The sequence below is a fragment of the Bufo gargarizans genome, chromosome 7 (genome assembly GCF_014858855.1).
Source record: "Bufo gargarizans isolate SCDJY-AF-19 chromosome 7, ASM1485885v1, whole genome shotgun sequence".
Taxonomy (NCBI): Eukaryota; Metazoa; Chordata; class Amphibia; order Anura; family Bufonidae; genus Bufo; species Bufo gargarizans.
The window spans coordinates 45,027,595-45,041,320 of record NC_058086.1 but is presented as its reverse complement, the minus strand read 5'-3'; the positions used below and the strand labels follow the sequence as shown (position 1 = coordinate 45,041,320).

The following is a 13,726-nucleotide window of genomic DNA, read 5'->3' as shown; positions in this document are numbered from 1 at the left end:
ACATGTTAGGACTGTCATTTAACCCTTGCAAGGCCGCTTGGGACTGAGGCCACGAAAGCGCACCAGTTGTGTACAGAACCAGTTATGTACCATGAAAGCAGGAAAGGAAATTCTGATATTATACAAGCTAATCTACGTACTGATGGAGCCAAGATGACCTCATTTAAGGTGGTAATAGAAATAAGAGGATTCTAAATGTGTTCTTCTGGTTCAAATATTATTTGTGTATTGTGACTACTTGCTTGTTATTACATTAATCTACATAAAAAGAAGAGGCATTTTGTAAAAACGTTACATTACTTATTCTGTACTGATACTCAGTTACATCCTGTATTATACTCCAGAGCTGCACTCACTATTCTGCTGGTGCAGTCACTGTGTGCATACATTACTTATCCTGTACTGATCCTGAGTTACATCCTGTATTATACTCCAGAGCTGCACTCACTATTCTGCTGGTGCAGTCACTGTGTACATACATTACTTATCCTGTACTGATCCTGAGTTACATCCTGTATTATACTCCAGAGCTGCACTCACTATTCTGCTGGTGCAGTCACTGTGTACATACATTACATTACTTATCCTGTACTGATCCTGAGTTACATCCTGTATTATACTCCAGAGCTGCACTCACTATTCTGCTGGTGCAGTCACTGTGTACATACATTACTTATCCTGTACTGATCCTGAGTTACATCCTGTATTATACTCCAGAGCTGCACTCACTATTCTGCTGGTGCAGTCACTGTGTACATACATTACATTACTTATCCTGTACTGATCCTGAGTTACATCCTGTATTATACTCCAGAGCTGCACTCACTATTCTGCTGGTGCAGTCACTGTGTACATACATTACTTATCCTGTACTGATCCTGAGTTACATCCTGTATTATACTCCAGAGCTGCACTCACTATTCTGCTGGTGCAGTCACTGTGTACATTACATTACTTATCCTGTACTGATCCTGAGTTACATCCTGTATTATACTGCAGAGCTGCACTCACTATTCTGCTGGTGGAGTCACTGTGTACATACATTACATTATTTATCCTGTACTGATCCTGAGTTGCATCCTGTATTATACTTCAGAGCTGCACTCACTATTCTGCTGGTGCAGTCACTGTGTACATACATAACTTATGCTGTACTGATCCTGAGTTACATCCTGTATTATACTCCAGAGCTGCACTCACTATTCTGCTGGTGCAGTCACTGTGTACATTACATTATTTATCCTGTACTGATCCTGAGTTGCATCCTGTATTATACTTCAGAGCTGCACTCACTATTCTGCTGGTGCAGTCACTGTGTACATACATTACTTATCCTGTACTGATCCTGAGTTACATCCTGTATTATACTCCAGAGCTGCACTCACTATTCTGCTGGTGCAGTCACTGTGCACATACATTACTTATCCTGTACTGATCCTGAGTTACATCCTGTATTATACTCCAGAGCTGCACTCACTATTCTGCTGGTGCAGTCACTGTGTACATACATTACTTATCCTGTACTGATCCTGAGTTACATCCTGTATTATACTCCAGAGCTGTACTCACTATTCTGCTGGTGCAGTCACTGTGTACATACATAACTTATGCTGTACTGATCCTGAGTTACATCCTGTATTATACTCCAGAGCTGCACTCACTATTCTGCTGGTGCAGTCACTGTGTACATACATTACTTATCCTGTACTGATCCTGAGTTACATCCTGTATTATACTCCAGAGCTGTACTCACTATTCTGCTGGTGCAGTCACTGTGTACATACATAACTTATGCTGTACTGATCCTGAGTTACATCCTGTATTATACTCCAGAGCTGCACTCACTACCAGGGGCGTAGCTAAAGGCTCATGGGCCCTGGTGCAAGAGTTCAGCTTGGGCCCCCCTTCCCTCAGTGCTCTGTGGCCAGGGGTAGGGGAGCACATAGCCTTCCTGCTGCCTGAGGCAAAAATTGAAAGGGCCCCCCTTTCCCCATGCTAAATTCTTGACCTAACCCCTTCCCTCCAGCCAGAGATGTGACGATCAAGCACTTTATAATACCAGTGTCTTTTTATGTGACACAAGGGTCTTTGGGCCCGGTAGCGACTGCTACCTCTGCACCACCTATAGCTACGCCCCTGCTCACTACTTTGCTGGTGCAGTAACTGTGTACATACATTACATTACTTATCCTGTACTGATCCTGAGTTACATCCTGTATTATACTCCAGAGCTGTACTCACTATTCTGCTGGTGCAGTGACCTTGTACATACATTACATTACTTATCCTGAGTTACATCCTGTATTATACTCCAGAGCTGCACTCACTATTCTGCTGGTGTAGTCACTGTGTACATACATTACATTACTTATCCTGTACTAATCCTGAGTTACATCCTGTATTATACTCCAGAGCTGCACTCACTATTCTGCTGGTGCAGTCACTGTGTACATACATTACTTATCCTGTACTGATCCCGAGTTACGGCTTGTGTAAGGCTGCGTTCACATGGGCGAGATTTCCGCGCGGGTGCAATGCAGTAGGTGAACGCATTGCACCTGCACTGAATCCTGACCCATTCATTTCAATGGGGCTGTGCACATGAGCGTTTTTTTTCATGCATCACTTCTGCAATGCTTTAAAATCGCAGCATGTTCTATATTCTGCGTTTTTCACGCAGCCCTGGCTCCATAGAAGTGAATGGGGCTGCGTTAATAACGCATTGCATCCGCAAGCAAGTGCGGATGCAAGGCGTTTTTCACTGATGGTTGCTAGGAGATGTTGTTTGTAAACCTTCAGTTTTTTATCACGCGCGTGAAAAACGCATCAAAACGCATTGCACCCGCGCGGAAAAAACTGAACAACTAAACGCAATTGCAGCCAAAACTGACTGAACTTGCTTGCAAAATGGTGCGAGTTTAACTGAACGCACCCTGAACGCATCCGGACCTAATCTGTCACGCTCGTGTGAACTCACTATTCTGCTGGTGGAGTAATTGAGTACATACATTACTTATCCTGTACTGATCCCGAGTTACGGCTTGTGTAATACTCCAGAGCTGCATTCACTATTCTTCTTGTTTCAAAGCTGAAATCTCCCAATACTCCCTGCTTATTTAGTGTCTGCACAGAGACTGCTTACAACATCCTGTGAGTGTTGAAGTAAGGAGCCTTGAAATCTTACCTGCTGCCAATGCAAATGACACTTGCAGAGGTATAGAGGAACCCCCTCTACTAATCATGTGTAGGTTTTAGCCAGTCCTACGACATGTAGGGGCACTTTTTCCCAATGTGATTGGCTAGGGGACTGTTCTGTGCCCGGGACTCCTGCAGATGTACTTTGCATTCTCACCAGCAGAAATGTGCAGCTGTGGTTCCTTCATAAAGCAGTTTCTGTACAATAAGTGCCCCCGTTTAGAGGAACTGTACATGTGGCGTCAGGTTCTTTTTTTATTAATTCTTACTGAGCTGTTTTCTGCCTGGAGCTGACATACGATGCATTACATTAACAGTTATAACATATCTCCAGTTTTATAGAACAATAAATGTATTAATGGCTGTAAATCATGGCGGATACATTATTATTACCAGCAGCATGTGAGGCCAGAGGGGAGGAAGAAAAACTTAAGTCGGTTCTAAGAGATGTGATTAATTGTGGTTAGGTCATTTGTGGTGAAATAAGTAATTGCCCTCTAAATGAGGCTCTCATTGACTCCTGTGGTTAATATGATCATTAATGTGACCTGCCCCACAAATAGTGTTTACAGCCTTATTTACACTCCTGGAAAATAACCTTGTGTAATTAAGAGGAAATTATCAGGAAATCATGTGGTCTGTAGAGGGCAAACGCCAAAGTGTAGGAGAATGATGTCTTTAGGTAACTGGATACGTGGGCATTTCATCCTTTGACACCTAAACTGGCAGTTAGGGGAGTCACAAAAACAGTGAAGCACCCAAGCTATATTACATCCAAGATAAACTACCGTACTATAATTCTGTCCTTATGTACAGTAATATAACTGGTATACTACTGCCATATGTGTACAAGAATATGACTACTATAATACTGCTCCAATGTACAAGAATATAACTACTATAATACTGCCCCTATGTACAAGAATATAACTACTATAATACTGCTCCCATGTACAAGAATATAACTACTATAATACTGCTCCTATGTACAAGAATATAACTACTATAATACTGCTCCCATGTACAAGAATATAACTACTATAATACTGCTCCTAGCTACAAGAATATAACTACTATAATACTGCCCCTATGTACAAGAATATAACTGCTATAATACTGCCTCCCATGTACAAGAATATAACTACTATAATACTGCTGCTATGTACAAGAATATAACTACTATAATACTGCTCCTATGTACAAGAATATAACTACTATAATACTGCTCCTATGTACAAGAATATAACTACTATAATACTGCTCCTATGTACAAGAATATAACTACTATAATACTGCTCCTATGTACAAGAATATAACTACTATAATACTGCCGTTATGTACAATAATATAACTACTATAATACTGCTGCTACATACAAGAATATAACTACTATAATACGCTCATATGTGTAAGAATTTAACTATTATAATACAGCCGCTATGTACAAGAATATAACTACTATAATACTGCTCCGCTCCCATGTACAAGAATATAACTACTATAATACTGCCCCTATAGACAAGAATATAACTACTATAATACTGCCTCCTATGTACAAGAATAGAACTACTATATTACTGCTCATATGTACAAGAATACAACTACTATAATACTGCTCCTATGTACAAGAATATAACTACTATAATACTGCTCCTATGTACAAGAATATAACTACTATAATACTGCCTCCTATGTACAAGAATATAACTACTATAATACTGCTCCTATGTACAAGAATATAACTACTATAATACTGCTCCTATGTACAAGAATATAACTACTATAATACTGCTCCTATGTACAAGAATATAACTACTATAATACTGCTCCTATGTACAAGAATATAACTACTATAATACTGCTCCTATGTACAAGACTATAACTACTATAATACTGCCTCCTATGTACAAGAATAGAACTACTATAATACTGCTCCTATGTACAAGAATAGAACTACTATAATACTGCCTCCTATGTACAAGAATATAACTACTATAATACTGCTCCTATGTACAAGAATATAACTACTATAATACTGCTCCTATGTACAAGAATATAACTACTATAATACTGCTCCTATGTACAAGAATATAACTACTATAATACTGCCTCCTATGTACAAGAATATAACTACTATAATACTGCTCCTATGTACAAGAATATAACTACTATAATACTGCTCCTATGTACAAGAATATGCTGTGCCCCCCTATAAACAACTATATGAATATTATTGGTTGGGAAATTTCCATATCTAATTACTATTGTTATTATTCATATACAGTATTTTAGGTGTTGCATTTTATGTCTTTTTACAGTCTACATTTTTCTGTATCTTCTACAATAAATAATGTCTTCACACAATGCTGGCACGATTTCTTACCGTCTCTTAGACGGCAGACCGCCCTTTAATTTGGACATTTAACATGTCACCTTCCGCAGCCGATGTTTACGTCTCGGTACAAATCTGACTTGTCTCAGCGTGGGTCTATTGTAATTAGACTTGACATCATAGAATTGTAATCAGTGAGTTTCATTACAGCGCTACAGAGAGCACGTATGTAAATCTTCCATGTAATCAAGGCCTGAGATATCGTGAAGTTGCCTTTTTTACATTTAAGCCCCACAGACCTTGTAAATCGGCGACGGGATCTTATAAACAACTTCCTAGAATGAAGGATGCAGATAAAAAGCCTCAGGGTTGTAGGAAACCCTGTGCTATATGACGTCCATATAGCCCTATAGGTTGTATGTAAAGGGATGTCTTAGTTTATAATATACTCCCGCGTAAAAGTTTTCACTTCTCTCGCTACTGTTCAAAAGGGGTGATTAAAGGTGGGCGGGGCTTAGTAGGAGTGGGCGGGCATTGCTACAAAGCGTTCCAGCTGTGGAGAAACCCCTCGCAACCACCAGGCTTCATATGATTGTACAGGGACAGCCGTGTAAATAAGACACCTCCGTTGACTGGGAGCTAGAAGGAACCTCCTAGGCCTCAGGCCTCCCTCGGTTGAGGCCTACTCGCTCAGAGATTTATGAAAGTATCTTGTTGCCCATAGCAACCAATTACAGAAACTCCTGGGCCTCGGACCTAGGAGGTCTATTACATAAACTCCTAGGCCTCGGACCTAGGAGGCCAATTACAGAAACTCCTAGGCCTTTGGCGGTTATTTGATGTTATCCGTTTGTGTATTTATATGTGTACTACCGGTCACCCGGTTTTTATTATTATTATTGCTCCTGATGAAGGGGATTTTATGCTTTCCCCGAAACGCGTTGAGCCGCATATCCTTGCAATAAAGTGATTGAAGAAGAAGTTGCTGACCCGCAAAACCCAAACAATAAGGAATTCTGAGACCACTAAGAGTAACATCGGTGACCAAAAAACCTTAGAAAGGGAAGTGGGTATATTTAATCTATCACAGTATGTCCACACTAAAAAAGTAATAGAACTGTTGAGTAAGGGCCTTTCCTTTTGTCCTACCAATCAACCCGACCTTTTTGAATTGTTCGTAGACCTTAACCAATTCATACGTAAACTCACTCTCCACCACCATTTCACCATTAAAAATCTTTCACGTAAAATAGATTCCACCGCTTCCACTCCCACTCCCATTGTGACCTGCGTGCTGTTTGTCATCTCTACTGCATGAGCGGAGCGCTGACTTCAATCTCCACCACACTACAGGCGATCCCGGCCGGAGGGTATTGCCCCAGGTGTCTTGTGCTTTATCCTGGTGCCAACCCCCCAGTGAAGTGCGTTCACTAGAGTTTACACTCTGGTTGGGTTTTTTACCTTATGATTTTTCATTCTATGATTTATTACAGTATGTTTCTTACGGTTTTAATATATCATGATTGATGTTTTAATTGATGTTTTGATTTTAATATTATTGATATCCTTATCTTAGCATCTGGCACCTTTAAATTGTTTATCACTACCAGTAACACCACTGTATTGGGTGGAGGATACACCACTCCACTCTGATTATTGTCTCACTGGTCCCTTGGGCTACCATTACTCCTTCCACCTTGGTTGCGTAGAGAGTGGCGCTTACACCTTTGTGCCTTTTTTCACGGTCTCATCCTTAAAACTGGCATGTCAGTAGACGCCGTTTAGTGACGTTTCATTCCTGACTGCCAAGTTTCCATTACCAGTACCTGAGGCCTAATTTGTCAGAAATTTATGAAAGTATCTTGTTGCTCATAGCAACCAATTACAGATTTCCTAGGCCTCGGACCCCCCTGTCGCCTGGTTGAGGCCTACTCTGTCAGAAATTCAGAAAGTGTCTTGTTCCCCATAGCAACCAATTACAGAAACTCCTAGGCCTCAGGCCCCCCTCAGTTGAGGCCTACTCTGTCAGAAATTCATTAAAGTGTCTTGTGGCCATAGCAACCAAATACAGAAACTCCTAGGCCCCTGACCCCCCTCTGTTGCCTGGTTGAGGCCTACATAGTCAGACATTTACAAAGGTGTCTTTGTTGCCCATAGCAACCAATCACAGAACCTCCTAGACCTTGGGCCCCCTCTGTCGTCTGGTTGAGGCCTACACAGTCAGACATTTAGAAAAACACCTTTGTTGCCCATAGCAACCAATCACAGCACAGCTTTCGTTCCTCTTGAAAAATGAAAGCTGCGCTGTGATTGGTTCTTTGGGCAACAGAGTGAGTTTTTCTTTCAGACAGTTTAATAAATCTGCCCCGTTTTGGAGTCAGAACCGTACAAGTCGCCGAGCGCCATCAGCCAGATGAGCTGTAATTAAAAGTGCTGAAAGGCTCGGGCTTATCTTTCCTGCCATACATTCCACATCAGTTTTTAATTTCGGAGAGATATCGCTGTCAGCAGTTCTGTGCTGACATATCACTCAGGTAAATAACGTGGATAAAACGCGCATATCATCGGCGTCTGCTGGGATTAGTAATGGGGCAGTGCTCCAGACTCATAATGCATGCACGTTGTACCCAGGGGCAGATGAAGTGGCACAAAGGCCCTCGGCTGTTCCAAAGTATACGGCACAATATATATATGCAATATATATATATATCCCCCCACCCCAGTGCTATAGGCATATTTACATTCACATTACATTCAGTGCTATCAAATATACAGGAGACTATAGCGACACATACCTGTTAATTTCTGCGACCTCTCGTCTGATGTAGACGTTCTCTTTCTTCATCTTCTCCATTAGGAGCAGACCGCCATGATGACACCTTTCAGCTGCGTCTTGTCTCTGCAGAGTTTATCACACAGATATCATAGATTTCTCACCTTCCCATCAACCTCCCCCTCCTGGTGCCTCACAATGTCATCCTGCTGCCACCCCGTGCCCACTGTACTATCTGATGCCCCCAGATACTATCCTGAAGAAATAATAGTGCCGTACAGATAGTCCCCACACAGTAATATTTATTTCCAAAATCCTACCAATTGTAATTGTCTTCTACGTTGCCCACATTAGTCAAAGTGCCCCCAATAGTGATAAAGCTCCGCAAGAGTTCTCCATTAATAAGTGCCCTCTAAATTGTGCCCACTAATAATAATGCCTCCCCTCCACAGTACACCCAGTATTAATAAAGCCAATCACATAAAGTCCCCATAGTAATAAAGCCATTCTACAAGCCAATTATATAGAGCCCCCAGTAGTAATAATGCCCCTCTCCACAGTACACCCAATAGTAATAAAGCCAATCATATAGAGCCCCCAGTAATAGTAATGCCCCCCACAGTACACCCAGTAGTAATAAAAGCCAATCATATAGTGCCCCAGCAGTTATAATGTCCCCTATAGCACCCCCAGTAGTAACACTGCACCCCTATAGTGGCCCCAGGAGGTATAGTGCCCCCAGTAGTGCCTCAGTGGCTACCAACCAGCTGTATGTAGAGGCCAGTGATGTCATGTTCAACGGTCACATGGCCTAGGTGCAGCTCAGTCCTAAAGAAGTGAATGGGGCTGAGCTGCAATACCAAGAACAGCCACTATCTAATGTATGGCGCTGTGCTTAATAAACTTTGAGGAGGCTGCAGAGCTCATGGAAGTGCTGCAGCCTCTTCAAACAGCTGATTGGCGGGGGTACCAAGTGTCGGAACCCTAGTGATCAGTTATTGATTATCTTCCCTAAGGATAGGTCACAGATATTAAAAACCTGGAAAAACCCTTTAATTACTCATAACTTGCTTGTAGGAGAAAGTTACTTATTGTTCCAAAGTTGTATGGATCTGCACTTTGGGAATCTGGTAACATGACGCTCCTCTTCTGAAAATCGTACAAGGCACAGTGTGAAAAGAGCCTAACGCTGGATTAAGATGTCCCTGTGGTACTAAATCTAATACTATACAGTGCCCACATAATACCACCATATAGTGCTTACATAATAAAGCCACACAGCACTGGTATACACTGCCAAAATAACAGAACTATGTTATGTCCATATAACCCTACATAGCTTCTAATAATGACCCAGCCAATTTAGATCCTGTTGGGGGCAGAGTGGCAGATCCCCCTTGGGCACTATCTGCCTCTTTTGCTCACAGGAGCCATCAGTGCACTGCGGAGGAATGGGTTTTCCTAAGCTCCTCCACTGGATTCATTCATCACATTACCTCATCAGCCGGAAACTTCTGGTCGATGACGTCGCTCCCTGAGTCATGCCAGCCGACCGGGTGTGCCAGCGGGTAGTGTTATCTCATTGCACATAGGTAACATTGGGTCAGGGGCTGACATTATCGTTTTGGGAAGGAGGACCATGGAGAGTAATAGTACTGCCTATACCCTGACAGCAGTGCCATATAGTAAGTGGTGCCAGGATGTTTGGTGGTATAGATACATATACATATAATTGCCCTATACATAAATGAACCATGGAGTGGAGCAATTGTCATTCCCAGCTTCTGGATTCCAGGGTCATGGTGGAAATAACACAATGATTTCTGTGCAGAATTTACACATGGAGGGCTCAGAGGTTGGACCCCCATCTATGAAATATCGATGGCCCTAGGGGACCCCATTAAACATGACTCGCCCCATTTATATGACTAGGCATAAGTACATAGCGGTCACTTATGGGGTCCCTAGACAGAGGGAGGCCAGCCCCTTATGGGTGATAGGATCCTTGCCAAGGGGATATGGGGCAAGCTTGCTCCAGAACCTGCTCCCATAGACCGCCAGGGGTGCGATGTCATTCACCAGAAGGGTTCCCCATTTTGGGTGCTGGATGAAAAGTACAGTAGGAGTAAAAGGCCCCATAACCTGCGTCCCATGATTAGGGTCACACACAGGATTGCCTTGACCTAAGGCAGGGATGACCAAACTGCGGCCCGCCAGCTGTTTCAAAACTACAACTCCCAGCATGCCGGAGGGCCGCAGGTTGGACATCCCTGACCTAAGGGATGCGAGGAGCAGGCAGCCTAGCCGGAGGAGGGCGACAATCTTATTTAGGCCACACCTAAAATATTACACCCTGAGACACGTTTGAGCTCAATCTAATGAGAATCTCGTCAGGAGAAGCCGGGATCTCAGTACATCTGGTCCCATAATTACTGCGCGGCTGTAAACGGGTCTGTGGACGAATGTAAATCAGATGTTCTGCTCTATAGGATCAAACTGCGGAGGTTTACAAGCGCTGTCTGACAAATAATTAGCAGTCGGTAATAAAAGTCATTGCCAGGATTTGGCATGCTCAGTCACAGATGGCGATCAGACCCCCATCTGTGGGCATGTGTATACCAGTCTGTGAGTTGTACAATTGGTGCAGGAAGGGACGAGAGCCCGGACCTCCTATGTTCCGCACGCACAGTATATGAAGGCAACCTGCGCATCTGCTGTCCCTTTAAGACCTGGAGGCTCATGGCCCTTTACAAAGAGGACACACACATCACACCTAACTTCCAAGCCAACGTGGACACAGAAATGCCTATGGAGGAAAAAGGAAATGAAGACAAGAGGGATTTCCTAGTCTGTGTCCAAACCCCCAGCACGCACACAACGCGTTTCTTGTCTGCTCGTCCAGCCCTCCATTCCTGAAGGCCTTACAATACTCGCATGGAGGGCAGCCAGGAATTCAGAGCCCGGACTCCCCTTTAGTCTAAAACATGATCCAAACAGGAGACAAAAAAAAACAACAACCTGCATTCACATCACAAAGCAGCCAATAGGCGTCACCCTGGTGCATTTCACCTTGTGGAGTGCCAACAGGCAGTCTAATCACTGGGGCACTCAGAATGCGCCTGGCACCTCCTGAATGCCCCTCTTTTGTTACTGATTATAGAATCCAGTGGAGTCTTTCAGGCTGAATGCTGTGCCAGAGTTGCCGTATCACTTCCCTCAGTCCAGTTCTTACTAGCGTACTATCCCTACTATTCCGGCTCATGCACACGAACATAAGGGCTCCGCCACTGTATTGCGGACGACAAATGGCGGGTCCGCAATACACAGGCACCGGCCATGTGAACACCGTGCTGAGGTTCGGACATATTGACTTTAGTGGGTCCGCGATCGGCAAGATACGGCAAAAGATAAGACATGGCCTATCTTATGCGGTGTGGAGGCATGGACACGAAATCCCACGGAAGGGTTTCATGGGTTTTTGATCCGTGCCTCCACACCGCAAAAGATAGGATATGTCCTATGTTTTGACGTATTTTGAGGATCTCAGACCCATTCAAGTCAATGGGTCTGCATCCGCAGCACGGAGTGAACACAGCCGGTGCCCACTATTTGCGGTCCTCAGCACGGGCACGGAGCCCTTATGTTTGTCTGAATAAGCCCTCAGTCACTTGCAAAGCTCTCATTTTTGAATCTGACCCAGAGCCAGTTTTGTAAGAAAGTATAAACTTTTCCCCTGCCATAAGACCCCTGAGTATAGCCCTGTACTCTGCATTACTTGAGTGACATCATGTTGTATGCAACAGTTACATCCAGAGCTGCATTCAAAATTCTGCTGATCTACGGCAAGTTCTCAGGGTGCAGGGCTTCATATACCTTTATTGCCCTCTGCTGGTCAACAGCATGTTCTGCAGAATTTACACCAGACTAAACATTCAACAGATTTATTATCTTTTTTTTAATTTTCCGATAAAAGTTTAAACTGTGAATATTAATAAGTTCAGTTCCTTACCGTTTCACGGTCTCTGCTTGCTGTCAGAGAATGGGAATGGTTTCATTTACATTTATTACCCATCCTGAGCTGATAGTTTTCACTGCTGAGATTCTGCTACAGTTGTTTCCAGTCTAGACAATTCTCTGGAGTCCAGACTGATATAGTATAACTGCGTTGATACATTGTAACAAACTGTCAACATGGGGTCTAGCAGTTTGGCCTATGTCGGAAAATTTAGGAGACGGCCACAAGGGACGGATTTTGAGCAGAGAAAATTCTGCCGTGGATTTTACCTTATACATTGCACAGTGTGAAATCCACTAAGGAAATCTGCAGCATAAATTGACACTGTGGATTTAAAATCCGTACCCAAGATTAAATTTTTTAATTTTTTTTTTGCAGCGTGGATGGAATTTCTTAAAATGCCATCCGCTTCTCTGGTGCTGCATCCGTCCAATTAGAATTCTGCATGAAAGGCATCTGCAACAATTGTAACCATTTTCTCTTTGTTGCGGATTATGCAGCGTGTGCCCCTTTAAGGAGCAGAATACCAGTAGGTCCTTTGACTAGGGGTCATACTGACACTCTATAGGAGCTAATTAACAAAATTTACGGTCAAAGGCTGACTGCTCTTCTGATCTTAAGGTTCACTGAAGTTGAAAAGCGCTCAGGGCAGTAAATCAGAATGTGAACGAGGCCTCACAGCCCCTACAGGGGCACAGCTATAGGGGGTGCAGAGGTAGCAGTCGCCCCCTGGCCCTGGTCCCATAGGGGAGCTTGACCTCCCTCTGCCACCTAAGAGGACACACGTATAGGTGTAGAATTATGCATTGGGCCCAGGAGTCCTATAATACCCCACTATGTAAGAATATCTTGGATGTGGATTTGTTTAATTTTAAGCAGAATAATAAAGGTGACTTTTTGTGGGTGATTCTTATTCCTGCCCTTGTATTTTACCCCTCATGCCATTTGATGGATTCTTGTGTTTTAGGAAGGAAGCTCTGAACTCTTTAGTGCACTGTTTTCTGGCGCCCTCTAGTGGTGGATCAGAATCTGTATTATTATTATATTTATTATTATTTTTATAATTAATAATTGTTATTATATTGACCAGGGATGAGTTTGAAGAAGACGGTTACTGCCAACCGTACAGAGGAATTGCCTGCGCTCGATTTATCGGCAACCGGACCATCTACATGGAGTCTCTGCACATGCAAGGAGAAATAGAGAACCAGATCACAGGTGCAGACACCATTGGGTTTGCATTTTGTTTGATATTTATCCATTAAGAAGTCTGATATACTTGTATGATATGTGACATCACTCTGCTTTCCCAGACTCTTGCCTCGTAATGTATCCGCAGATCACATGTCACTCCATTAATAGGCAGATTTGGCATTCAGGACTGTGCTCAACCTCACCCAGCTTTCCCAGT

General features: G+C 43.1%; 1 protein-coding gene across 5 annotated transcripts in view; it reads left to right on the top strand.

Moving 5' to 3' along the window:
* The window catches only part of ROR1 (receptor tyrosine kinase like orphan receptor 1), a 205,581-nt gene that overhangs the window by 173,242 nt on the left and 18,613 nt on the right, over positions 1-13,726 (top strand). For all 5 annotated transcript variants that reach the window (XM_044301982.1, XM_044301984.1, XM_044301981.1 and 2 more), the window contains one exon: positions 13,406-13,533. In XM_044301982.1, the coding sequence (XP_044157917.1) occupies positions 13,406-13,533 (128 nt within the window). The remainder of the gene's footprint in view (positions 1-13,405; positions 13,534-13,726) is intronic.